General features: G+C 54.3%; 1 protein-coding gene and 1 long non-coding RNA gene across 26 annotated transcripts in view; one reads left to right on the forward strand and one right to left on the reverse strand.

Moving 5' to 3' along the window:
• ASCC2 (activating signal cointegrator 1 complex subunit 2) overlaps nt 1-26,346 on the reverse strand; it is a 42,960-nt gene that overhangs the window by 3,421 nt on the left and 13,193 nt on the right. For 17 of the 25 annotated variants that reach the window (XM_070065789.2, XM_089323355.1, XM_070065797.2 and 14 more), the window contains 13 exons: nt 23,808-23,937; nt 18,557-18,624; nt 17,578-17,688; nt 15,334-15,446; nt 10,692-10,766; nt 10,422-10,529; nt 10,146-10,214; nt 9,923-9,997; nt 8,623-8,815; nt 6,488-6,702; nt 5,295-5,414; nt 227-320; nt 25-146 (listed from right to left, as the gene is read on the reverse strand). In XM_070065789.2, the coding sequence (XP_069921890.2) occupies nt 25-146; nt 227-320; nt 5,295-5,414; nt 6,488-6,702; nt 8,623-8,815; nt 9,923-9,997; nt 10,146-10,214; nt 10,422-10,529; nt 10,692-10,766; nt 15,334-15,446; nt 17,578-17,688; nt 18,557-18,624; nt 23,808-23,937 (1,493 nt within the window). Of the gene's footprint in view, nt 1-24; nt 147-226; nt 321-5,294; nt 5,415-6,487; nt 6,703-8,622; nt 8,816-9,922; nt 9,998-10,145; nt 10,215-10,421; nt 10,530-10,691; nt 10,767-15,333; nt 15,447-17,577; nt 17,689-18,556; nt 18,625-23,684; nt 23,938-26,346 lie in introns of all 25 variants that reach the window. The other 8 variants (XM_089323367.1, XM_089323365.1, XM_089323364.1 and 5 more) reach the window with 2 other exon arrangements.
• On the forward strand, nt 21,631-22,460 carry LOC138847378 (uncharacterized). The gene is made up of 2 exons (XR_011385143.2): nt 21,631-21,746; nt 22,045-22,460. It is a non-coding gene; the product is annotated as an uncharacterized LOC138847378 (long non-coding RNA).

Here is a 26,346-nt window from a genome sequence, read left to right on the forward strand (position 1 = left end):
GCTAGGAGGCAGGAGCAGCCTCACCTGCGGCTGATGAGCTCATCATCCGAGTCTGCATCGTTGGCGCCCACCTGGTTGCCGTCGTAGGTGTCGTCGTACTCGTCCTCGTAGTCGTCACCTTGGTAGTCCCCCGGCTGCAGGGGCACCTGCAGAAGCAGCAGCCCGGGTCAGAGGGCTCGGGGTGGGAGGCCTTCCTGCCCAGCAGAGGCCCGGCCTGGGCGCCTACCTCCTCCACCACCACGCTGTACTGCTCGTAGCGCCGCCGCTGCGCTGCCACCGCCCGCTTGTCGTTGACCAGGCTCCGCGTGTTCTCCTGCTTCCTGTGCCGGGAGGGAGGAAGGGAAACCATGAGGCTGGGAAGGCAGTGGGCTGCAGAGGCCTGGAGAGACCCCAGCGCACTGCTCGCACCCTCAGACTGGCACCGGCTGCTGGTGCCCACGTGAACACCTCCAGCACTCTGGAGGTTATCCCAGCAACTGCTGTCAGGATCCAGACCTTCCCACCAGGAAGTTCCCTCTCAAGGCGACTGTGCCAGAGACACGCTGGCTGAGGACACCAAGAGGCTGATCAGGGACTTTCCTTTCAGAGTGAAAAATGGAAAGGGACCAGCATCCATCAGGAGTGAAGCGGCCAGGTGACAGTGCTGCACCCTGACACTGTGCATCTGTGCTCAGGGAAGGGATTCTCAGACTTCCATCCACGGGAAAAAGCGAGCCGCAGGACAATGTGGACAGTGGGACCCGGGGCACGTTAGCTCCTCGCCAGATGCCTATGGCAATTCCCAGGAAGGCCCGGCGTTGTTGCACTCATCTTTTCTTTTTAAATTAGCATCTATTATTATTTTGAGAAACAGGCTGAGAGTGAGAGAGCAAGCGTGCATGCTCCTATCAACTAGTTAACTCCCCAAATGCCTGCAATAGCAAGCACTGGGCTGGGCTGCAACCAGATACCAGGAATTCAACCCCGATCTCCCACATGGGTGGCAGGAAGTCCATGACCTGAGCCCATGCCAGACCCTCCCACAGTCTGCATTAGCAGGAAGCTCGAGCCAGAAGCTGGGTCTCTGGCACAGCGGCTAAGATGCTGCTTGGGATGCCCGCAGCCCCTGTCCGAGTGCCGGGTGGAGTCTCGGCCGCTCAGCTTCTGAGCCAGCTTCCTGCTAATGTGCACCCTGAGAGGCAGCAGGTGGTGGCTCACGTACCTGAGTCCCCGTCATCCATGGGGGAGTCCCAGATTGTGTTCTGGGCTCCTGACTTTGGCCCGGCCCGGCCCTGGCTGTTGTAGGCATTTGGGGGAGTGAATCAGCAGAAGGAAGATCTTTCTCTCCCTCAAATAAAATGATAAAAATCAAACAAGAATTGAAAAAATGAAAAAAGCCAGGGTCTAGTATTCAGCCGACATGGGAGGCAGGTATCTTAACCGCGGTCTTTCCTACCGAGCCGGGGGAGCCCCAGGGACCTTGGGGGTGTGGGGCACACGGGTCCTGGCCTCGTCCCCTCACCCCTTTCACCACAGCAGCCCTCTCTGTCCCACAGTTCATGCTCCCATGGAAGATTTCCCTGGACCAAGAAGTCTGGAAATCTAACTCCCATCATGTCCCAGGTGAGGGAACATGGGTGCAGTGGCGGGGAAAGGAACAGGCCCGGGGTCCCCGCAGGCTGTAGCACAGCCTCAGTGGGGATTCAAGCCTCCCGACTCGGGCTTTGCAAACCTACAGAAAAACGTGGCTTGTCAGGCGCATACACAGGCCCGTGGGATGTAGTTTCTAGCCCTGCGGGGAAATTGGGATGAGATACCAGGCCAGAAAATCCAGCTTAGCTGTGAAGTCGGGGCTCTGGGAGGCATCAAGGGTAGAGAAGGAGAAAAAAAAAACCCACAAAGTCATCTGCAGCTACCATAAAACTCCTGTGTTCTCTGGCTCTTGGTGGAGGGAGGGGCAGGTGTCTGGGTCTGTCTGGCTGTCAGCCGGGGACAGGTCGGGACAGCAGACCCCCTGCTGGCAGGCCAGGATGTGGCCCCTCTGCAACAGTCTTTGTTAAGGGGATGCAGGCTGAGGTAGGGAGATTGAGAAATGGGTAACATATGGATCTGCCCTCATCAATTAACAGCGGAGTGGGGGCGACAGACAGGAAAATGACAGCCAACAAGAAATGTGCGGAAAGGAGGCGTGCGCCCTGGAAACGGAGTGGGGGTCTGCAGGGAGGGGCCCCACAGCCTCCAGCGGCAGGGGCTGCTGGAGTGCAGGAGCGCCAGGGCGTGGCACAGAGGATGGTGCATGGGCTTTGGCCCAGGAGAAACCTCAGCCACAGGGATCCTTCGTGTCGACCAGGAAGTGAAAGGGGCCCCGGCGTGTCCAGGTGGTTGGTGCCACTGTGAGGGGCACACCCATGCATTCAACACACAGTGCCTGAGGGCCTCCTGAGTGCCGGCGACCAAAGACAAACACGAAGTATCACTGTCCCTCCTGCCACAACCTGTGGTGGCTGGTGCTGGGCAGTGGGGCAACCATCTCACGCTGTGTGGCCTCTGGGTCTGTGGCTCCCTGGCAGGCCCAGAAGGAGAAGCCTGGCAAACTCTCCTCACCCTGGCTGCACTCTGGGAGAGGGCATGGGTAGGGACAGCGGAGCCTGGCCCCTGGGCAGCCCATCTAGGCAGGTGCAGACGGATACGAGGGCCTGGGCTTCAGCTGGGCCTGGACACGTGACTGGGGCTTTGAGACTAGCTCTCGGGGGGTGGACACCTCCTCGGCCTCCTGGGAACGACAGGGAGTCCTGAGAACAAGCAGTTCCCCTGCAATCTCACCACCTTCCCTCTCCTCGTGCCCTCAAGGCTGTTCAAGACCCAACTCAAACTGCCCCTCCGGAAGGCGACTCCCGCTTCTGACCTTCAGGAGGAAGGAGCCCTTCCTGCTCCAGGTGGGAAGTCAGGGGATCCAGAGGGGCAGAACCGGGCCACTTCCTGAGCTGCGTGGCCACAGGCAGAGTGGATCCTGCTGCTCATGCTGCAGGACCTACCAGGGTCTCTAATGTGCTCTGTGACTCACCAAGGGCAGACAGGAAGCACTGATGTTTTTGGCCCAGAAGCTTTCCTTTGGGGGATGAGGGGGCACACCATGCACCAGTACCAAGGAGTTGGGGGACCCCTCCCCCACTGTATGCACACTGCTTCCTCCTTCCTTGGCCATGACACCTGCAGTACATGTGCTTGGTGTCTGCCCTCCAGCTCACCCCTAACCAACCCGCATCATGTAGGTCTTTCCAACTCCACACTCGAGCCCCAGGCCTTGGCCCTGTAACTCAGTTCTCCCCTGTGAGATGGAAGGGGAGCCCAGAAGGGTTTCCTCATCTCGCAGCAATCCAGGAAGCTCGGCTCTGGACTTGCTCTTGGCACGGTCATTTCGAGAAGCCCAAGCTGAAACCGTCAGAGCCCTCCTGCAGCCTCAAGGGAACCACACTGACCACCGCCAAGCAGAGGCTGAGAGGATGCGGCCAGGCTGCTGCTCAGGTAACCTGCCCTCTGTGCCTTGCGCTGCAGCTCACGCCAAGGAACAGATTTCCGTACTGTGTGCCCTCCCTGATTCTACAACACACGCACCTCAGCTCCGGCGTGATGGGCCCTGAGCCCCTCCGCCCTGCCCCTAACAGGACAAGTATCCCAGCAGCCTGCCAGTCCGTCACTGCCCATTTCATGGGCTCCGGCTTTCCCACGGTCTCTCTGTGCCCTCTGAGGGCATGGCCCAGGTGTCTGGCTCACCTTGTTCCTCTGGTGTCTAGCCTAGTATCTGGTGCTAGTAAACCGTTTAATAAATATTTGCTGAATTAATAGGCAGATAATGAACACACGAATGAAGGCTTTGCCTCTTTGCAATCGTCTGCCCCCGGCTGCACAACACAGTGAGTTCAGTAAACATTTGCCACCCAGTCTCTCTGCCTGGCAGGCCTGAGTGCCCAGAGCAGGGGCACAGCTCCCGGACACCTGGCTGGCTCAGTGCCAGTCCCTGTGCTGACCAGGACAGCTGGGAGCGGTCCCTTAAAATTCCATGGGTAAGCCCACAGATCAAGGTCAAAGAAAGGCCAGGTCCAGAGATGCCCAAGCTCAATCAGGTTCCCGGGGCTGGAGGGGGAGGGGAGCCCTGGTTTGCCCAGCGCCTGCAGCAGGAGCTGTGGAAGGTCATGCTGGCCAGGAAGAGCGCCCGTGGATGCAGGATAACATCTCTGGCCTGGAACCTGGCAAGGCTGCAACGTGTGTGACTAAGCAGTCTGCAAGCACTTCCTGTCCAGCCAGCCTGATGGCTTTACGGCCGCCCTGAGGCTGCTCCCTAAGCCCTTGGCCAGCCCTAGGGAAGGGCAACACCAGGGAGCCCTCGCTGAAGCAGTGGCTTGTACCTCTACCACTGGAGCTCCTTCTGTGAGAACGGGGCTGGGGCCCCCCGTCTATGTAATGGGGGAGCGGGCAGGCCACACTTGGCCAGAGGGGCCCAGGTTTCCGGATCCCATGACCCAACACCACACCGTAACTCCGGGGGCCTGGCGTGATGCTGCCACCGCCTTGTTTTGGCAGGCGCTTTCTCCCATCGCAGGGGACCTTTTCCAGAGGGGCGCGGCTCCTGCTGTTGCTCTGCTTGGGAGGCCTCCTCCCCCTCCCTGGCAGAACGAACCCCTCCTCATCCTTCAACTCCTGGCGTCTTCTATGAGCCTTCCTGTCTGCGTAGATTCTACGAGACCCCACCTTGTCACGTTTGTTACAGCTGCAATAGCTTGTTTGACCAGTTGATTAATGCACACTCCACGTGGGCAGGGGCCAGGCTGTTTCACTATGGCCCAGAACCTAATTAATCCTGGGCCTGGAATACTGTAAGCACCAAGCAAATATTTGTGGAATGAATGAATAAATCGTGAATGGACTTCTCAATGCCATCACAGTAGAGAGGACATACGCCCAAAACAAGGAGAAAGGCCTGGAAGTGGGGTAGTTTCGCCTGCTAGAAAGCTCGCTTGGTGCAAGTCCTTCAATTTCTCCTTTTGTCAAACCCCGGGGAAAATTGGGACAAAGAGTAGGAGGCCCCGCCTCACTCTACCACCTGGAGACTTGACGGCCACACATCAAAGGGCCGGAGAAGCCGGCAGAAGGCTCGTTTTGGCCCCCCCTGGCCTTCTGCTGGCCACAGGAGCACAATCATGCGAGCTCCTGCGCCCCTGCTGGGAAGCCGCGAGCTGAGCCCCGTGGCCAGCTCTCCTAACGGGCTTCGCTTGCTTCCTCTCCACCCTTCTAGCGCCGTCGCATTGGGAACTCACCTCCTGCCCTTGTGCACCCGGCTCAGGTCCACAGAGTCCCTGCTGAACACATCAAACTCGTCGTTCTGGAAGACGTTGTGACGAGAGGTGAGCAGGGGCGTGGGGTCTGGCTTTACCTGTCTGGGAGGTGGCACGGAAATCAATGCGGGCCCCCCACTCCCTGCCCGCCATTAGATTTTCCACTTCCTCTCAGCAGCCACACGCAGGACATGATCTAAAAACCTTAGGGGGAAGACGAGGCACTGCCCCAGCTGGCCCCAGTGGGGTGGGCAGCCAAACCTCAGAGGAAGCTCCTCTTGGCCTGTGTGCCACTCACGCGGGTTCTGTTTCTTTAAGCTCCTCCCACCCCCCCTTACTGCCCACAGCAGCCCCCTGGGGTAGGGAGCCAGAGATCACTCCATCTCTGTGCCTCAGTGTCTCAAACAGGCGCAGAGCTGACCGTGCTCATTCACTTGGTAAGCATCGTTTGTTCATGGAACTAACGCCCATTCGTGTACTTGTTCCTGGTGTCCTATGGGGCCTTCAGGGCAGCAGTGGGCCAAACTCCACAAGGGCAGGTGTGGGGCTGGCATTGTGGTACAGCAGGTTAAGGTGCTGCCTGCAATGCCAGCATCCTGTAGGAGCACCAGTTCAAGTCCCGGCTGCTCCACTTCCAAGCCAGCTCCCTGCTCATGTGCCTGGGAAAGAGCATAAGATGACGTGAGTGCATAGGGCCCCGTACCCTTGTGGGAGACCCGGAGGGAGTTCAGGCTCCTGCCTTCGGCCTGGCGCAGCCCTAGCCATTGTGACCATTTCGGTAGTGAACCAAATACTACAGCTAGAAGATCAATCAATCTCTGTGGAACTCTTGCCTTTCAAGTAAGTAAATCTTTAAAAGGCAGGTGTGAAGGAAGTCGGGAAGTTGGAGGTCTTGGCTGGCCTCCCTCCAGGATCTATTAGCAAAGTGGTGACAGCAGAGGCTGAAAGGTTCAGCAACTCAGCAACCCTTTGTCACGTCCCCTGGCCTGCCCACAAGGTGCGGGGCGGGGGGGGGCTTTGCATGTGAGAACCTTCCCCGAAGCAGGCATTAGTGTAAATGCCTGGGAACGTGGCTGTGGGGAGGAGACAGCAAGCTGAGTCTTGGGCCACAGGGAAGCAAGAGCAGGAGGCAAGAGGAGCCTGCCCCGGGAGCTTCCTCCCCTGGTCTCTCCCACCTGTCCAGGCTGCGGTCCAGCTGGCTGAGGGCGGGGGCCAGCCGCTGCTCCAGGATGTTGTTGATCACCTGCTCTGGGTCGTAGTGGTAGTGCTCCAGGCAGGCCAGGATGAAGCCCTCGCCGAGGTCTGGCAGCAGGTCCTTCACCTGGGAGACGAGCGAGTCCAGCTCCACGCCGCTCACAGCGGGCGCCAGGGCAGCGGCTGCTCCCAGGCACTGCAGTGGGAGTAGAGGGAAGGGAAGGCTGAGCTGGGCGGGGGCAGGGCAGCAGGCCCCAAACAGTGCTGGACTCAGCACCCAGGGACCCAGCCCTGCCCTCCCTGCCTGTGGGACCTTGGTCAAGTGACTCAGGTCTCCGGGAGCCTCCATTTCCCCCTCTGTGGAAAGGGGCTCAGCAGCTGAGCCTCCTGCTGCCTGCCCGTGGGCAGGGTGTTTCCTCTAAAACGGGCACTCTACCACCCACCTGTGGGATTCAACGAGACGACAGCCAGCAGCCACCAAGCACCGTCCCTGGTGGAGACCAGGCACGCAGAGAATGGCTGAGGTTTCTGCTGACCAAGATGCTCGTCTAGGCCCACAGGTCCACCAAGCTGGCTGACCCCGGGGACTGCATGGAGATGCTCCCCTTCTTCGAGTTTCTTTTCAGGGAGGGGGATTCATTTTCTGTACTGCCCAGTGTGGCTTAATTTTGCTAGGCCTTTTGCTTAAGGAAACTGACAAATCGAAACAGCCCAAAGCCCTCATGCCTCAGACTAAGAAGCCAAATGGGGAAGAGAGTGGAGAAAGGTAGAGGGCTGTCATTCTCCAAGGCCCTGTGAGAGTCAGGGGGCTGGGGTGTGAAAAGCAGTGGGGGCCGGCATTGTGGTGCAGGTTAAACCGCCCCCTGCGATGCCAGCATCTCGTATGGGCACCAGTTCGAGTCCTGGCTGTGCCACTTGAAATCCAGCTCCCTGCTAATGTGTGTGGGAAAGCAGCAGAAGATGGCCCAAATACTTGGGCCCCTGCTACCCACGTGGGAGACCCGGATGGAGTTCTAGGCACCTGACCCATTGTGAATATTTGGGAAGTGAACCAGCAAATGGAAGATCTCTTTGTTGTTCCTTCTCTGTAACTCTGCCTTTGAAATAATAAGTAAATCTTAAAAAAAAAAAGACCAGCTCAGAGACTCCAGGTGGTGGCTCTGAGCATTCCAACAGCCCCATGGAGGTTCTATCTATCCCCACCTTACTCACTAGGAACAGGCTGATGGGAGTGACGCCTCCAAGGCCTCAAAGCTGGTGAGCAGATCGACGGCCTACCTATGAGTGGCCTGCTGCACGATTTTCTTTTTTTTAAAAATGATTTATTTATTTGAAAGGCAGAGAGAGAGAGAGAGTCAGTCAGTCCATCTACTGGTTCACTCCCCAATGGCCACAACAGCTGCACCTGGGCCAGTCTGGAGCCAGGAGCTTCTTCCAGGTCTCCCATGCGGGTGCAGGGGCCCAACCACTTGAGCCATCTTCTACTGCTGTCCCAGAACATAGCAGAAAGCTGGACTGCAAGTGGAGCCGCTGGGACTTGAACTAGCAGCCGTAATGGGATGCCGGCGCTCAGGCAATGGCTTTACCCACTATGCCACAACACCAACCCCTGCTGGGTGGTTTTTGTTTCTCCATCCTGCTGCCTCCCAACACAAAGGGAGAGTCCTGGGCTCAGTGGCCAATTAGGACAGCCAGAGACTCAGCCTGTTCTGGAAAAGCTGGAGAGAAAAGCGCCAGATCCAGGGTTCCACACTTGTTCTACGGGGCCCTGCAGGCCCACAGAGGGCCCCTGGGAGGCCACGCAGTGGGACCCGGCACAGCTCCAGCAGCAAGCAAGGGGACTCGCTTCTATCTGTTCAGGGAAGGATTCCCCGGGAAAGACTTCCTCCTTGTCATCTTCCAGGGGAAGCTGAGGCTTTGATGCCGTAAGCCCTTGCTCTCTCCTCCTGCCTGGCCTGGAATGCCCTTGGCTTGAGACCCACAGGTTTGACCAGCAGCTCAAATCTGTCAGTTCCCCAAAACTCCTTTCCATGAGTGCAGGACCAAAGAAGGGAGGTTTCCCACACCCACACCCACCCTTTCACATGGGGCCGGGGAAGGCACCCCAGACACACACCTCCTCTTCCTCCGAGTTCTCTGGGTACGATGGTCTTTCACTGATTGGTTCCGCTGTCACTGAGACCCCATGAGAATCCCCATTGAGGTCCTCTGCCACTGATGGGTCTTTAGTGTCTGTGGCTTTCCGTCTGTCCACCCCTTCCCACGCGCTCTCCACTGCCTGGAGGATGTAGGCCGTCCGCGTCTCATCCCTAAGAGGGCAGGTTAAGGGGTCTCGCGCGCTCATCTCCCATGGCCTTCTCCACCCCAGCTCTGAGGCTACACAATTTCTCCGTCCCCACCCCCCAGCATCTGATGCCAAAGCTCCTGCCAGGGGCCTCCTGGGCTGTACCAAGGGGCATCATGGGTACAGCCTCACAACCCAGCACCTGCCACTCAGCAGAGCAAGGCTGGAAGCTGCAATGACAGTGATCTAGAACACGGTGCTTGGATGAGTCAGTGGTTCCTCTTGTGCAGAGACCACCAGGGAAGAGGGCCTGACAGGACGGTGGCACTGGGCTCTGCCCATCCACTAGAGGACATTTTGCAAAAAGGCTGGGGGCCCAAGGGATGTCCTGGAGGAAGACTGAACAATCTACCCTCACCACCCAGGTAGCTCACGAGCCTCTTTCTCTACCACTCTGGGCACTGCCAAGCCAGAATCTGAGTCGCCTCCAGCTCCCTCACTCCACTTCTAGTCCAAACCCTCACCATCTACCCTGGGATGCCAGCAGCAGCCTCCTCTCAGGCCCCTGGGCCTCCCAGAAGGCTCCAGGGCAGTGCATCTCCTTCCTGTGCCAGAGCTGGTAAAAGGACACACCTGCAGGTCCCCTCCTGGTTTAGACTTTACAGCCTCCCACACACCCCTGCACTTGCAGGCCCGAGCCCCGGCTCCTCCGTGAGGGTCACCCCAGGGCCAAGTGAGGTCCACTGGCCCCCAGTTCACCTGCTCCTCCTCCAGGGCTGCACCCCTGGCTCTGCACACCACATCTGGGGCTCCTCAGAGGAGCACGCTCTGTTCTCGGCTTGGACATCGCTTTGGTCTGACACCCTCCCTCTCTGAGTTCTCCCCACATGAGATTCTACCTAACCACCTATCTTCCTGTCCAGGAAGGCAGGGCCAAGGCCAAGGTCACAGAGGCCCAGACGCTACAGAATGCAGGACTCCTTGCCCTGAGCATTGGAGCAGTCATCTCCTAGAACAAGGGGGCTCGGGATCCAGGTGGGCATCTACAGACAGGAGTGGGTCGACCCTGACTCTGCCCCTCTGGGGCCCCTGCAGGCCATCTCTGCCCCAGTGGGCCGCGGTAGAAGGATACAAGACTGACGAGGCCTGCTGCAGCAAGCTGATGTCTTCAGCCACAGGGAAGAGTGCATCATAGTCCCGCAGGAACCTGCAGGGCAGAGAACAGACGGGAGGGACAGGGCTGGGGCCAGCTCCTCAGTCTCAGGGCTGTGGTGAGTGGCAGGGGCTCCATTATGTAAGGTCTTCTAGCACGAGTGGGAGGACACAGGCCTGTCCCACAGCTCCGCCACACTCACCTCTTCTCTTGCAGCAAGGAGCTGAAGATCTGAAGAAACTCTTCGATGAAGCCCTGAATGTTGTCACAGCTGGAACAGGACACCAGGGAAGATGAGCCCAGGTGACACAAGATGGTCCAAAGCTCCCTCCCACGCCAACTCTGTCCCTGCGTGAGGGTCTGGCCGATGCAAGGCAAGAGGCATTTTTCTGTTTCCCGTCTCTGCTCAGTCAACCCTGGAAGGGGTGAGACGCCCCTGCTGGGCCCAGGCACTGGAAGGCAGCTCCCGAGAGCTTACCTGCTTTCAAGAATGGGAAGCAGGCAGATCTGATTCAGAATGGTGTGGAAAATCTCCATCAGCTTCTTCTTGGAATGGGAGAGCCTCTGCCACAGGTCTCCCAGCAGCCTTTGATGGCCGGAGAGAAAAAACAAAGAGGTCTAAGAGACAAAAGGCACCAAGAGAACTTCCTCCCAGGCACCTGCACCTGCTGTCCCAGGTGCCACCCCTTGTCTGGGGCTTAGGCCCTTCTTTCCCACAAAGTCATTTTCAGTTTTGTCCCCACCTCACCTGCTGTCTTCAAGCCTCCTCTTCTTGATTGCAGACTCCATTTCGGGAATGGCCACTTCATAAAAGGAAGCTAGTCTGTGCAGGCACGCATGAGTGAAAAGCTAGGTCAGTTCACAAGGGCCACACTTCACGAGAAAACCAAAGCAAACATTGGGAGTAGAGGGCATACTTCTTGTTCCCACAACAATTTTCTTTCAATTAGTTTATTTTTACTTGAGACACGCACACACACACACACACACAGACATTCCATCTACTAGTTTACTCCCTAAATGCACATAACAGCGGGGCCTGGACCAGGCTGAAGCAAGGAGCCCAGGATTCAGTCTGTCTCTCCCACACGGGTGGCAAAGACTCACCTACTTAAGCCATCATTTGCTGCCTCTCAGGGTGTGCAGCAGTAGGAAGCAGGAATCAGAAAGGAGCTGGGACTCGAACCCAGCCAGTCCTATATGGGCTGTGGGGTCCCAAGCAGCGTGTTAACCACCACGCCAAACACCTCCCCTCACACACGGTTTTCTCCCAGAACCTGCCCTAGATTCCCTAGATTCCCTAGATTGACTTGCTGTGGCTGCTCCCAGGGACAGCCCCAGGGGAAGCAAGGCTTCCCCCAATTCAGACCAGATCCTTCTTTTTTTTTTTTTTTTGGACAGGCAGAGTGGACAGTGAGAGAGACACAGAGAGAAAGGTGTTCCTTCTGTTGGTTCACCCCCTCATGGCTGCTGTGGCCGGTGTACCGCGCTGATCTGAAGCCAGGAGCCAGGTGCTTCTCCTGGTCTCCCATGCGGGTGCAGGGCTCAAGCACTTGGGCCATCCTCCACTGCTTTCCTGGGCCACAGCAGAGAGCTGGACTGGAAGAGGAGCAACCGGGACTAGAACCTGGGTGCCAGTGCCACAGGCGGAGGATTAGCCTAGTGAGCCATGGCACTGGCCCAGACCAGATCCTTCGAAGAGAGCAGCCAGCAGGTCACCCACACCTCTGGTGTGAGACATAGTATTCTTTTGCTCAGTTAGTTTTATGTGTATTGAATTATTCATTTATATAATAACCTTTGTTCCTTCTGCTATGAGTTATAAAGGAAAAGCTTTAATTTTGACATGATTTGGCATTTCAAAAATGTTAACATACAAACATCACATGATATTTGTATTTGTTCAAACAGGCCCCAGATGTTCACATGACCAACGTGCAGCTTATTTTCTACACTGGTTTTTTGAGTTAAGCCAGTTAGCATGGTTTTCCATGAGTTTTATAAAATGAAAAATACTGTCATTTTCAAGTAAGTAAAACTATGCCAATGAAACAAGACCAAACAAAATACAGCTCCAACACAATCAACTCCAGCTCTTCTCAGGCACACCATACCTGGCACAGCACAGCCACCTTCTCACCCCAGGGTCCTCACTCCCAGCCATTCTGAACTCAAATTCCAACTCCATCCCAGTCCTACAGGCCCTCAGCATCCTCCCAGACCACCCCCACCCCGCCCCGCCTTCCTCACAGGCTCAAACCTCCCCAGTCTCTCCCCTCCGCCTCCTGCTCCCGGGCCAGGACTCCTCCTCTCTGGAACCGCATGCCCTAGCAGATGAAATGCAGCTGTCCCTTTTCCGAGTGTCACTCTGCCTCCAAGCATCTTGAGCTTCCAGAGCCCGGATGACAGCTTAAGTACCTGGGACGGTGCAGAGTGTGCGCTTTGGAAATACGTACCGATCAGTGTGCTTCTGGCAACGTCTACTCCATTGTGGGGCTATACAGAGCAGAGGACAACCAGGCCAAAAGAGGCAGGCCTTACTCGGCATGGTACCAGAAGAGGACAGAGAGGGCAGTCTGGCCCAGAAATGTTCAGTGGTTGCCAGGATACATTGCTGGTGGGAGGGTAAATTGGAACAACCCCTATGGAGGGTGACTTGGCAAGATCTACGAAAATTAAAAACACACATACCATCTGTCCCTGAGATCTTACTTCTGGGAGTTATTCTACAGATACACTTGTGAAGGTATAAAATGATGAGTACAAAGTTGTTCTGTGCAGAATTTATTTGTAACAGCAAACAATTAACAGAACCCTACAAGGCTACCTCTGGGATCTGATACTCCACGTGTACAGAGGAATCTGACCCCAAGACATAGGGTACTTTAGACACTGATATAGCATCACTGTTAAACAGTAAAATATTCTTTTACATATTGCATGCATAATATGCCAGCATTCATTTTTTTAAAAGGGGAGAGACATCCAATGTACATGTTTGCTTATAGCTGCATGTGGCTATGCATATGCTCTGGAAAATTCTACCCAAAAACTGACAATGGTGGTGTGTGAACAGAAGTGGGGAAGTGGAAGTGGGAGAGGGAGACTTCTCACCGGTATGTTTTATACATCTTGAGTTCTGAACCATGTGCATGTATTATTCATTCATAAAGTAAAGGAACAGAAAGAAACGCACTCCAGTGCAGTGAGCAATTCTGAGCGGAAGACGGGATGGGTTCTGAGACGGATCGGGAAGAGTTCACAGGGACTGGGGCTGCTCCATTTGCTCAGCGGGGCGTTTCCGGCCTCCAGCACAGTTGGAACAGGCTGGGCCAGCCCCAGGCTGTTTGTGGGTCAAAGGCAGAGTTACTTTCAGTCAAAAGTATCTCCCAGGTGGGTGCTGGGTACAGCAGATTAGCCACAGTTTGGGACACATGCATCCCTACCAGAGTGCTGGTTCCAGGGTCGGCTACTCAGCTTCTGATTCGCTTCCTAGTAATGTTCCTGGGAGGCAACAGAGGGAGGTCCAAGTCCTTGGGCCTCTGCCACCCATGTGGGAGACCTTGGCTGTGGCCTGACCCAGCTCCGGTCAGTGTGGCCACTTGGGGAATACAATGGCAGATGGACGATCTGTCTCTTCCTCTCTAAGTAAATAAATTGATCTTTAAAAAGATAAGTGTCTCCTCTTTTTCTTCCTCACTGAGATGGGTAGAGCCTCTCCCACCTGCACTGTCCCTTACAGGAAGGTACCCCAACTCCAAAGGCCCTTCAACTCATCCATGTTACACCTGGGGAGATACCTTGACAAAATGGGAAAATGCTTAGGGCAAGTAAAAACAGAGCAGAGCACAACGTTCTAAGAACAGTACGCTCTCTCCTGGTGATTTTAACTGCCTACTTTTCTGCAGTTTCCAAATTTCCAACAGGCACGTGCAACTTTTAGCCTGACAGAAGGCGCCCTTTTAAAAGAGTGGCCAGCTCCAGTCCCATTGTAACCCCTTTCTTCTGGGGAGACTGCTGACCAGTACCTAATCCTAACCCCCTCTGGAAGCATGGTCGATCCTAACAGCTGCCTTTCACAAGCTCAGAACACGGAGGGGTCAGTACCAGCAGCCGTCTCTGGCACGCGTCCACACCAGATGAATGTTTTTGTTGAATGGGTAAGTGACAGAATGAAGCGCCGGCCGGGTGAGTGGACAGTGCTGGGCAGCTCCCAGAAGCTCTGCGTGCAAATGGTGGTGAGAGACGTCTGGCAAGAGTGACAGCCAGAGACCACTGGGAACGGGCCAGCGTCTGCTGTTGCCAGGCAACGTGCAGGCTTGCCGGCGCCTTCACACTGGCCTGGGAATGTCCACGCCTAGGCACCCTGTCTTACTGCCGAAGAGGAGAGGCTGGCTCACGGTGCTTAGTGGGCAAAGGGGGTCTCCTCCCTGCCTTTCTTCATCCCTGCAGGATCTCTGACTCTTCTGGACAAAAGCCTCCAGAATCAAAGCCCACCCCTGCCAGCACATTTGTGGCTCCTCACAAAGCCCTCGGTCTGACTTCCACTGATTCACCCAGGCTTTTGTTGTCACTGGCCCTGGAGTCCCCCGCCACTGGCTCCTGTCACGCTCCGTTCCCTGGCCCTCCCCAGGACACGGCCTGGGCTTTTGCATTCATCGCTTCACCTGCTTTCCTGTCACTGCACCCTTTCTTGGCCTGGAAGATTCCTGTTTGTTCCTCAGGACCACTTTTAAGGGTCACCTCCCAGCCCTGTGTTAGGAGCACCTCTGCTGTTTCCTTACGTGTGTCCTGCTCTGGGCTGAAGTCCTCAGGCCACTTCCTATTGACTGTCCCCACTGAGTCTGCCCTGAGGGACTTTGAAAAAAAATTTTTTTTCATTTTTTAATTTTAAAGGCAAAAACAGAAACACACACACGCGCACACACACACACACACACAGAGTAAGTGAGATCTTCCATTCACTGGTTCACTCTCCAAATGCCTGTCACAGCAGGCTGGGTCAGGCCGAATGGGAATGTAGGTGGCAGGGACCCAAATACTTGAGCCACTGCCTCCCAGGATGGGCATTAGCAGCAGGCACTCCCATAGGAGATGTGGGCATCCCAAGTGACAGCTGAACAGCTGCACCAAACTCCTGCCCCCGGTAGGTGCTTTGAAACACAGCAGAGTTCAAACTGGCCTGTCTTGGCTGCACTGCTTTGGTTTTCCACTCTTGGTCCTGTCCTTAGCCAAAAATGGGAACGCTGCTGACTCGCAGATCCACACAATCAGGAGCTCTGCTGTCCTCACTGCTGTGTCCCCAGGCACTGGCACATTCTCAGCACTAAATATCTGAATGAACACGAGAACCACACCCCCCACTTTCAACAGCCAGAAATACTGCGTACCTGTAGCAGAAGTCGTGTTTCTGGAAGGTTTGGCAAGCCAAAGGGAAGATGTCCAGAAAGGCCCAGAGTGTAGTGCAGGTATCGCAAAGGTAGAGAACAATGTCCTTGAGTTCCTGTGGCCCACAGAAGACACTACATTATTCTCTACCCCAGGACAGCTCTGCAGAGGTCAGACCTCCAACAGCGAAGGGGATGCGAACCCTGAGGGTCCTGGGCAGTGGCTGGCCCACCTCTAAGAGGGCGACCAGGGTAAGCCACTCCGCCTTCCAAGCCTCACATCTCACCACTACAGCTCCGTGGCGGTGACTTGTGGTTATAATACGATCTCCCTTCTAAGCGGGAAGAAAAGTGCCTCAGAATCTGAAGACAACACACAGAAAAGGAACGTGCCCGTGAAGACAAGAATACTAAGCGCACACTCTGAAGAGGGCATGTGGAAATGGGGTACTTCGTCACTCACCTTCCTGAGTCTCACGGCAATGGGGCAGTGTAGGCGGGGTGGCTGTGGCAGGCAGGGAAACGGAGGCTTAGGGAGTAACACGATTCGCTTCCACAGCACGGGGAAGCGTGGGCCCTTGTGTAAAGCTTCTCCGACAGCTATCTTCCCAAAAGTCCCAAGCTCCAGAGGCAGCCTGCAGCAGCAGCCTTCTTCCTGTTCTACCTCCAGTGCTTAGCACAGGCTAAGACACACACCTAGGCTCCTTCAATGTTTGTCTTCTGTCCATCAGCCCCATTAGACTCTAAGCAGGTGATTCTCAAAAGCTCATGGAAAATGGAATTAAAAGTTTTATCTGGGGGCCAGTGTTGTGGCGTAATGGGTTAAAACTCTAGAAGTACTGCAGTGCCGGCATCCCATATGGGTGCTGGTTCGAGACCCAGCTGCTCCACTTCCTATCCAGCTCTCTACTATGGCCTGGGAAAGCAGTAGAAGATGGCCCAAGTCCTTGGGCCCCTGCACCCATGTGGGAGACCTGGAAGAAGCTCCTGGCTCCTGGTTTCAGATCAGCTCAGCTCTGGCTGATGTGGTCATCTGGGGAGTGAACCTTCAAATGGAAGACCTCTTTCTCTCTCTGGCTCTACCTCTCGGTAACTCTGTATTTCAAATAAATAAAATAAATCTTAAAAAAAAAAAGTTTATCTGGGGTGGGCACTGAGCCTCATGGTTAAGAAGCCTACATCCCATATCAGAGTACCTGAGTTTGAGTCCCGGCTCCCGACTCAAGCTTTCTGCTAATGCAGTCTCTGGGAGGCAGTGGTGATGGCTGCCACCCCCGTGGGAGACCCTGATTAAGTTCCTGGCTCTTGGCTTTGTTCTGGCCCAGTCTTGGCCATCATGGGCATTGAGGGAGTGAATCAGCAAATGAGAGGGATCTCTGTGTCTGTCTCTATGACTCTCAAAATACATAAAATATTTTTTAAAGATTTTATTTTATTTGAAAGCAGAGTTACAGAGGGAAGGGGAGATCGAGAGATCTACCATCTGCTGGTTCATTCCTGAAATGGCCGCAATGGCCAGACCTGGGCTGGTCTTAAGCCAACAGCCAGGAACTTCTTCCAGGTTTCCCATGTGGGAGTAGGAGCCCAAGCACTTGGGCCACTCTTTGCTGCTTTCCAAAGTACATTAGCAGGGAGCTGGACTGGAAGTGGAGCAGCCAGGAGTTCAACTGGTGCCCCACTGGGATACAGGCCATTGCAGGTGGCAGCTTCACCTGCTGTGCCACAGCTCTAGCCCCAAATACCTTTTTTTTAGTTTATTTTGGTGCAAAAAAATTTAAAATCCATGCATTTTTTTATATTGTGCATTTTCTATGAACTTTTTGAAGACACTGAATTCCATTTTCCACGGACTTACTAAAATAGCTTTATAAGTTCCCTAAGAGCTGGTGCCATGTCTGCTCTTGCCGACTGCCTCATGCCTGAGGCCTCGCATGTGCTGGGGGCTCCTCAATATAAAACCACTGAATGAATGACTGGCTCCATGAACAACACACGAATGAGCCCACAGAGCTGACGTAAGTGAGGCTGAGACCCCGCCCCGCCGGCTGAATTCTATTCCCTCTTCTTTCTGCTGGCCCATAATGAAGCTCCCAGGGAGAAATGCGAGCTCCTGCCCGTGCTCCACATCTGTGAAGGGAAGCCATGGCTCTCGCTGAGTCAGGGACAGGGTGGTGATGGGAGCAGCAGCTGCTGCCTCGCCCCAGGGCAGTGAGGTGCTGGCTGGAGCTGGGCAGAGGGCAAGCTCACCAGGAGAGGCATGTCGCTGGGCGTCAGCCGGCCCCTCTCCTCCAGCTTCTGGGGCGTGGTGCTGGCCCCCTCCCCCTGTAGACCACAGTGCTGGAGGATATTGCTGAAGACCTGTGAGAAGAAAGAGGGGACTCTCCCATATCCTGCTGAACAAGGCTAGGAATCAGAGCCTGTAGCCAAGGCTGGGCGACCCCCAAACTGCCCTGTAATCTTTGGGATATGCATCCACACCCCTGGGCATCAGCCGAGACAATGACCCTCTCAGAGGGTGGTGGGAGCAGACACTGTGAAGTGGAAGTGACGGAACAAACATCCTTTGTACAGGATTGTGGTGACATGTGTGACAGGCTACTAAAAATCCTGCAGATATTACCTGCCTGGACGGTCTGGGCAAGCGTATGGCAATGGACGTTTAAGATATACCGTCAGGATACACAGCAGGCGTTTGAAACCCTGTAGATGGTGATTTATGGGTACCATATTTAACACAAATCAATAGTGAGGGGGGAAACAGAACCCTACATAAAATCATGAAGTACTGAACTGACGGCACCATCTCTGGGTAGGCTACCATGGAACTTTCCCGAAAGGGACTCTGAAGGGTGGACATCTTTCTGTGGTGAGATTATGGGGGAATAGTAATATGCCTCTATCTGCTTTTTAATGTTTCCCAAAATTCCTACAAATGAGCACCATTATTTCAGGAAACGATTTTGTAAAACTGTAAAGCTCTCTCATTTGAGAAACACGGGTCTCTTAGAGGGGCAGCGTAGAAGTACATGGCTGTCGGCAGACAACACAAAATGCAGGCCACAATCTTAGATTTCAGTCCTGTTCAAGGAGGGCAAGGCCTACAGAGACACTGGGGAGATGGAGATGTGGAGACACAAACACTTCTCCCTGGCTCTTCCAGGAAGTCAAGGAGAACCATCCGGTGTGTGTGTCTCTCTCTCCCCTGGGCAGGGCTGAGGGCCGGTACCTGGAGGATGGTGGGCATGGTTTCATCCAGGTCATTGTAGTAACTCGGCTGCTGGGTAAAGATGTTTCCTGAAAGAGAGGAGAAAGCTAAGCATTGGGAAGGCTGGGTGGAGAGGACACATTACAACAGCCACCAGCGCGTTCATGGTCTTTCCTCTTTTTCCTAAGCCTGTCTACAGCTAGACTTGGGGCAAGTCCTGGCTTCAGGCCCTGCTCGCACTGAGCTTTGGCCCAGCCTAGAAACTTCCCCCGGGTTGGGGAGGGGCCTTGCTCAATACAATTTAACCTTTTTTAAGCACCTCTGTCTAGTGAATGACTTAGAAGCCCTGCTCTGGTCAAACCGGCTCACCCTGATGTCTCGGGGGAGTGGCCACACTCGGCACCACGCCTCGGATGACAGCATCGGCTTTGGGAGTGCGAGTCAGTCATCCAGGAAAATGAGGAGACACGATCTCTTTGCTCCAGAAATCTGGATGCAACAATCCAGAATTCTGGCCAGGTCCCGCCTTCAAAAATGCGAGGACACTCTAGGGAGCAGAGCACTTTCTCTGGAAATATTTTCACTCTCTGCTTTTGAGCACGCTAGCCATGCAAACCCATCCCACCCCGGGGGGAGAGGCCTGAGAGGGACCTGGAGTTGGAGTTACCCCACGTTTGCTGTTGTTCCTATAAGAGACAAAGGCCACTCCAAGGGCTGCTGCTGTGAGGGTGCAGAGAGAACACGTGGTAACTGGAGCAGAAACCAAGTGTTCCAGCCGCCCACGTGGCCAGGGAGGGAAGAAGGGAGAGAATCAGAGATATCTGGAGGACACGACAGTGTAAAACGCCAACACCCTTCAAAGGCTAGGGCTCTTTTTTATTAATGCTTTTTTCATCTACTTGAAAGGCACAGCAATGGAAAGAGAGAGAGAGAGATCTAGCCACTGGCTCATTCCCCAAATACCCGCAGCAGGCAGGGGTAGGCCAGGCCACAGCCAGGAGCCTGGAACTCCATCAGAGTCTCAGGCGTGGGTGGCAAAAAGAGCAGCAGGAACTCAAACTGGCACTCCCGCATGGAATATGGGCGTCCCAAGCGGAGGCTTAACCTGCTGTACCAGCACACCGCCTGCGGCCTGGGTTCCAAGGCATCACAGGCAGACTGACGGTGAGCATGCTCAGAGCTCCAGCGTCCTCTGGCTTTGGACAGGTCCAGCCTTGCTCCTTTAGGGTAACTCTGCAGCCCTTGCCTGATGCTGGGGAATTTGAAAATGAATGGGAATTAAAAGCAAGATGGGGATGGAAGAGGAAGCAAATTATGAGTGACTAGACTTTCTGTAAATACTTTTCTGGATGCCACTTCAGTCCCTGATTCCAGAAAGCTGAGTTCTACCAAGCCGGGCTGGCTCAGTGCCTTCTATCTCTGCCAATCCTACAACCTGTGAAGAGGCGCCTGGCCCATCTGCACCCACTCCCTTCTGACAGGCAAGGACTGACTGAATTATCTCCCCAGCAACCTCTGCTCTTCCTCGTAAATCCCCACGGTCCAGTCCAAACTCTTGACCATGGCACAAAGGGCCCTCCGAGACCTGGCTCTTGCCAGCATCCTGGGCTACCCTCCTCCCATTCCCTAAACTGCAATCCTGCTGCTGCCCCCCAGCCCCCGCTGCATCCTCAACCTCAGACAACAAGCGCTACGCCTTTCATCTGCCTCAACGACCTCTCAGAGCTAACTCCACCACAGGGCAGGTGCCACCTCCTCCACCCAGGGTTAGCAAAGGTCTCCTCCCACAACTCCCAGGGCTACAGAGTGCTCACCGTGGAACCTGGACCACCTGGCACGCGGGGGGGACTCTCACAATCCTGCCAGTGCCAAGTCCTACGCACCACTGAGGTTCTGCAAGCCTCGACACAGACACAATCCACCCTTGGGGTCTTCCGAGTCCCTTCCCTCTCCTTCATCCAATGACTGCAGATCTAACTTTTGATCTCTTAAAATAATAAAAAGGTAAGAGACAGCAATGGCATCCTTTGAAATGTCCTCCCTCAAGTGAACGCAGTTGAGAAACCTAGCGGGGAGGGGAGACACTGCCACGCAGATCAGAGCAGTTCCTGAAAGGGCCAAGAACCCAATTCACTCCTGATGTGCAGAACAGCTGCAAGAGACCCGACCCGAAAGGCTGTGCTTTCAGAATTATTCCGCGGACCCACCGAACCAGCCTCAAAGCTTCAAGGAGAGGAGGGCAGGGAAAGGTTGGGGCTTCCGCCCACAGGATGAACAACCAGTTCTTTTCCTCCCATTTTCTCTCCCTTGTCCTTTGTGTCTGAAGATTTATTTATTTGAAAGGCAGACTAACATACACAGAGGAAGAAACACAGAGAGATCTTCCATCCACGGATTCATTCTCTAAATGTCTACTAGCCCAGGCCAGAACCAGGAGCCAGGAATTCCATCTGGTCCTCCTTCACGGGGGGCAGGGACCCACGTTCTTGGGCCTTTACCTGCTGCCTCCCAGGTGCATCAGCAGGAATATGGATTGGAAGTTTGAAGTAGCCAGGATTCGAACCAGCCACTCTGAGATGAGATGTGGGTGTCCCAAGCAGCAGCTTAAACCACTGCACTACAATGCCTGCCCAAGTGGTGACGGCTTTGCCCAGAGTTTCTGCGGTATAGAAAGGGGAGACTGCGCCTTGTGCTTACTGCTCAAGGGTTGGAAAGAGAGCTGGGGTATGTGTGTGAGGGAGAGAGAGAGAAGCAGAGACTGAGAGGAGAGAGACAGGAACTGGAGGCTCCTTCTCCACACCACACCACCCCAACCTAGCCCCAGCTTATTCATATATACAGAGAGAGAGAGAGAGAGAGACAGACAGACAGACAGACAGACAGACAGAGACAGAGGGGCTCCTGATGCCTGGTCCACTCCCTTACAAGGCAGTTCAGCATTCTCGAGCTGGAGGCCTGAGAGCACTCCAAATCCACGAAGAGCACATTTTCTGGAGAGAAGATTTCTAAAGTTGTCAGTGAACCAAAAGATTCGAACCCAGGCTGCAGGCGGAGCTTTCTCACTCCACCCTGGCCACGTCATCTCCCTCTGGGCACGTACAGCTATCTCACACCCAGCAGATCCAAGGCTGACCTCACCCTACTCACAGTCCACTCCCCCAGCTCCTGAAGGCCTGCTCTCTGCGATCGACCGCAGTTCTCCCTAGAACTGGTAAGCCCTTCCCGCCCAGCCGACAGCTCCCAGGCCTGTGTGTTTATCTGCCTCCTCGATGTCCTTTTCCACTCCAGCAGCACCACTGGGCTGTCACCTTCACACCCACGCAGGTGCACCCTCCTGGCTCAGCCCTCCCACCTACAGGCTGCCAGATTAACCTTGTTGGCAGACGGCTCCTCCCCCTGCTCCAAGGCCTCCTCACAGTGAGGGCTCTGCTCACCAAGGGCTTATGACTGCCAGGCACCATGTGCAGCACACGACTCACCAACTATTCGCTCCCCACATTTGTTCTCAGAGGATTGTATGTCATGAGTCCGCCCATTCTCCAGATGACAGACCAAGGCTTAGAGTGGTTCTTCAACTTGATCAAGATGACATGGCCTGGGGCCAGCGCTGTGGCGTAGCAGGTAAAGCCACTGCCTGCAGTGCCAGCATCCCATATGGGCGCCGGTTCAAGTCCACTTCCAATCCAGCTCTCTGCTATGGCCTGGGAAAGCAGTAGAAGATGGCCCAGGTCCTTGGGCCCCTGCACCAGCCTGGGAGACCCAGAAGAAGCCCCAGGCTCCTGGCTTCAGATCGGCTCAGCTCCAGCTGTTGCAGCCAATTGGGGAGTGAATTCGCAGATGGAAGATATCTCTCTCTCTCTCTCTCTGCCTCTCCTTCTCTCTGTGTAACCCTTTCAAATAAATAAATCTTTAAAAAAAAAAAAAATGACATGGCCAAGAACAGAGCTGGGGCATAAATTGGGCAGCTCAAATCTAGAGCCTGCTCTCTCAGCCCCTGAGCAATCCACTTGCTCCCTAGGGCTACAGCCTGGCATGGAGTTCTTCCCAATCTGACTCAAGCTTCCCCCTCCCCCTCCTGGAACACTTCCCTCTGACCAGACCAGCAACTGTTCCTCTCACTAATCATGCCTTCTGCTGCCCACTCAGCCCACTCTCTCCCAGTCTGCAGTAAAATTATTCAGGTCTTTCCCTGGGAACATTTACAAAGATTAACTGGTGATCAGGCAGTAATTAGATTTAAGTGAGAAACCAGAGGCTGTTCCAGTGAAAAGGCCAGATGCAAATTTTCATACACACTACGATCTACTATGCTTACAAAAAAAATACACAAAGACTGGAAAGAAATAATAAACAAGCAGTTGTCTCTTCCAAGAATTTGGCTTTCCTGATTCTTTACCTTTTCCATCCTTCCAAAAGTTACAAAATTAACACAGACTATGTTATTAGGGGCAAAAGGGTAGATGGATGGACAGACAGAAGGCAGGCAGCTCACTAGAGGAATAACTTGGCTTTGTAGCCAGGTATGTAGGAGGCCGTGCCCTGTAATCTCAGGGGGAGAAGGGCCGGCGAGGGTGTCCAGGGTGAACACTCCTCTGTACCAAGTTCAATGCCACGGCTACAATTCCCAGAGGAATCCTCTGGGGCACTCCCTCTGGAGCATCCCAACACTGTTCCCAGCTTTGACTGACCCTTCCAGCCCTCTGCCTCCTGATGGGATCCATTCCTTTCACAGCCCAAGAGTCCTCTCTGAACTCTGTCCCCATCTGCTCTCTCCAACAGCGCAGACCGTGACACGGCTGAGGAAGCAGAGTGGCACAGGGCAGGGGACTGAGAGGGAGGGCACCACGGCCCTGCACCCCAGCTTGACCGCTGTGAGCCACGTGTCCTCAGCAAGTCGCTTTCCTTCTCTGTAAACAGGGACGATGGCAGTGCTTACCGGGCTGCCGTGAGGATCCAACGGGAATATCGTTACATGGCAGGCTTGGCATGCCGGGACCCAGCACAGAGTCTCCTGGCCAAAGTAAACCTCCCCAGGCTTTCACTGTTTGACACACGGCCTAGTACTGAGAGCCCCAGCTCCTCGGAGAACCCTGACACACATTCCGTCTGCCCTCCCCCTTGGCCACCAGCTGCTTGCGCAGACGCTCACCTATCTGTGAAGCTCCCAGCACTGCCTGTCCGCACTGCTCTGACTCTCCCTGTGCTATCTAAGCACCAGCCTTTGTGACCTCCAGGCTGGCACGTGGGGGCCGTCTCTGTGCGTCACACACACCTATCATCTTCTGAAGCAGTGGAGAGTTGCCTTTTCCAAAGAGCACGCAGAGGTCCAGGATCTTTGGGATGTCAAAGAGGAAGTTATTGTAGAGGATTTCTCCAAACGCAGAGGGGGAAATGAAGTGATCCTAAGGAAAAGTGCAGAGAGAGAGGATGGAGACTTTTGGAATGCTCGGACATTGCAAAGTAACAGCAAACCCATGAAAACCCGTGGGCCCACCGACCATGGACCGGCTGTCACTGATGTTCTATCCACACATGGACATGTCTGACCCTCATGGACAGACCTGGCCCAAGTTTTTTAATTTTTAAAATTGGGGGCCAGCGCCGCGGCTCAATAAGCTAACCCTCTGCCTGCAGCGTTGGCACACCGGGTTCTAGTCCCGGAAAGGTCGCCAGATTCTGTCCCGGTTGCCCCTCTTAAAGGCCAGCTCTCTGCTGTGGCCCGGGAGTGCAGTGGAGGATGGCCCAAGTGCTTGGGCCCTGCACCCCACGGGAGACCAGGGGAAGCACCTGGCTCCTGGCTTCGGATTAGCGCGGTGCACCAGCCATAGTGCGCCAGCCGCGGTGGCCATTAGAGGGTGAACCAATGGCAAAAGGAAGACCTTTCTCTCTCTCTCCCACTGTCCACTCTGTCAAAAAAAAAAAAAAAAAAAAAAAAAAAAAAAAAAAAAATGGGGCCGGCGCTGTGGCGTAGTGGGTAAAGCCGCCGCCTGCAGTGCCAGCAGCCCATATGGGCACTGGTTCAAGTCCCGGCTTTGCTTCACTTCCGATCCAGCTCTCTGCTATGGCCTGGGAGAGCAGTGGAGGTATGCCCAAGTGTGTGGGAGACCCAGAGGAAGCTCCTGGCTCCTGGCTTCAGATTGGCATAGCTCCAGCCATTGCAGCCAATTAGGGAGTGAACCAGAGGATGGAAGACCTTTCTCTCTCTCTCTGCCTCTCCTCTCTTTGTGTAACTCAAATAAATAAATAAATCTTTAAAAAAAATTTATATGAGAGAGAGAGCCCACTCCCATCTGCTGGTTCACTCCCCAAAGGCCTGCTATGGATCCTTTGGGGGCCAAAGCCAGGAGCCCAGAATCCAATCCATTTCAATGGCAGGAACCTAATTACTTGAGCCATCACCACTGCCTCCCAGGGTGCGCATCAGCAGGAAGCTGCAGGCAGGAGCTGGAGCTGGGAATCAAACCCAGGGTACCTTAATCCGAGTCCAAACACTCGCCCCAGTCTCCATTTTACCGTAAAAAGCAGCACAAGCGCTCTATCACAGGGGGCGGGGGATTTACTCTGAAATACTTACAGGTAAACTGGCAAGATGTCTGACAGTGTTTCAAGATCCTCCATGAAAAAGGAGAAAACTCAGGAGGGGAAATAAAAACAAGACTGGCAAAATGTTGGTAATTACTGAAGCTGGGGACATGAGATTCACTGTACTTTGTATATGAAAATTCTGTACATGTGTATATTTGAAAATTTCCAGGGCTGGTGTTGTGGTATAGCGGTTAGAGCTGCCACCTGCAGTGCCGGAATCCCATATGGGCGCAGGTTCGAGTCCCAGCTGTTCCACTTATGATGCAGCTCCCTGCAGTGGAGAAAGGCCCAAGTCCTTGGGCCCCTGCACCCACACGGCAGACCCAGAAGAAGCTCCTGGCTCCTGGCTTTGGTCTGGTCCAGTCCCGGCCATTACAGCCATTTGGGGATGAACCAGCAGATGGAAGATCTATCTCTCCCTCTCTGTAACTACCTTTTATATATATATTATATATATATACATTTATATTTAATATATTTATTTATTTATTTTAAAGAGTTACAGAGAGGAGAGGCAGAGAGAGAGAGAGGTCTTCCATCCAATGGTTCACTCCCCACTTGGCCATAAGAGCCAGAGCTGCACTGATCTGGAGCCAGGAGCTCTTTCAGGTCTCCCACGTGGGTGCAGGGGCCCAAGGACTTAGGCCATCTTCTACTGCTTTCCCAGGCCATAGCAGAGAGCTGGATCAGAAGTGGAACAGCCAGGATCTGAACCAGCACCAATATGGGAAGCCAGCACTGCAGGCAGCGGTTTTACCCACTATGCCACAGCACCGGCCCCAACTATCTTTCAAATAAATAAATAAATCCTTAAAAAAAAATTCCATACTATTTTTCTTTCCTTAAGAAAGCAAAATTCTATTTTTCAAATACACACACACACACACACACACACACACGCACACACTGATAGGGAAAAAAAAATGCCCTGAACGAAGGAACATGGACTTCACAGGTTTGCTTTGGGGACAGGGGATTTTGTGGGTGACATTCACTATGTAATATTTCTACAATGCTTGAGTTGTTCAATAACAGCATTATTATTTTGACAATCAGGAAACAAGAAAGCAGCACAGATTTTTTAAAAGAGCACACACGTTCCTTTAGAAAGTCAAAATCAATGTCTTCACCCTCTGACGCACAAGCAAAGGCAGAGTCACGCGTCACCTGGCAAAGGGCTCTGGGCTCCCACTGATGAAAACACTGGGTGTAACATAGCCCGGCTC

This window comes from Oryctolagus cuniculus, chromosome 21 (genome assembly GCF_051225735.1).
Source record: "Oryctolagus cuniculus isolate XC-2025 breed Fujian yellow rabbit chromosome 21, ASM5122573v1, whole genome shotgun sequence".
NCBI classification, from domain to species: domain Eukaryota; kingdom Metazoa; phylum Chordata; class Mammalia; order Lagomorpha; family Leporidae; genus Oryctolagus; species Oryctolagus cuniculus.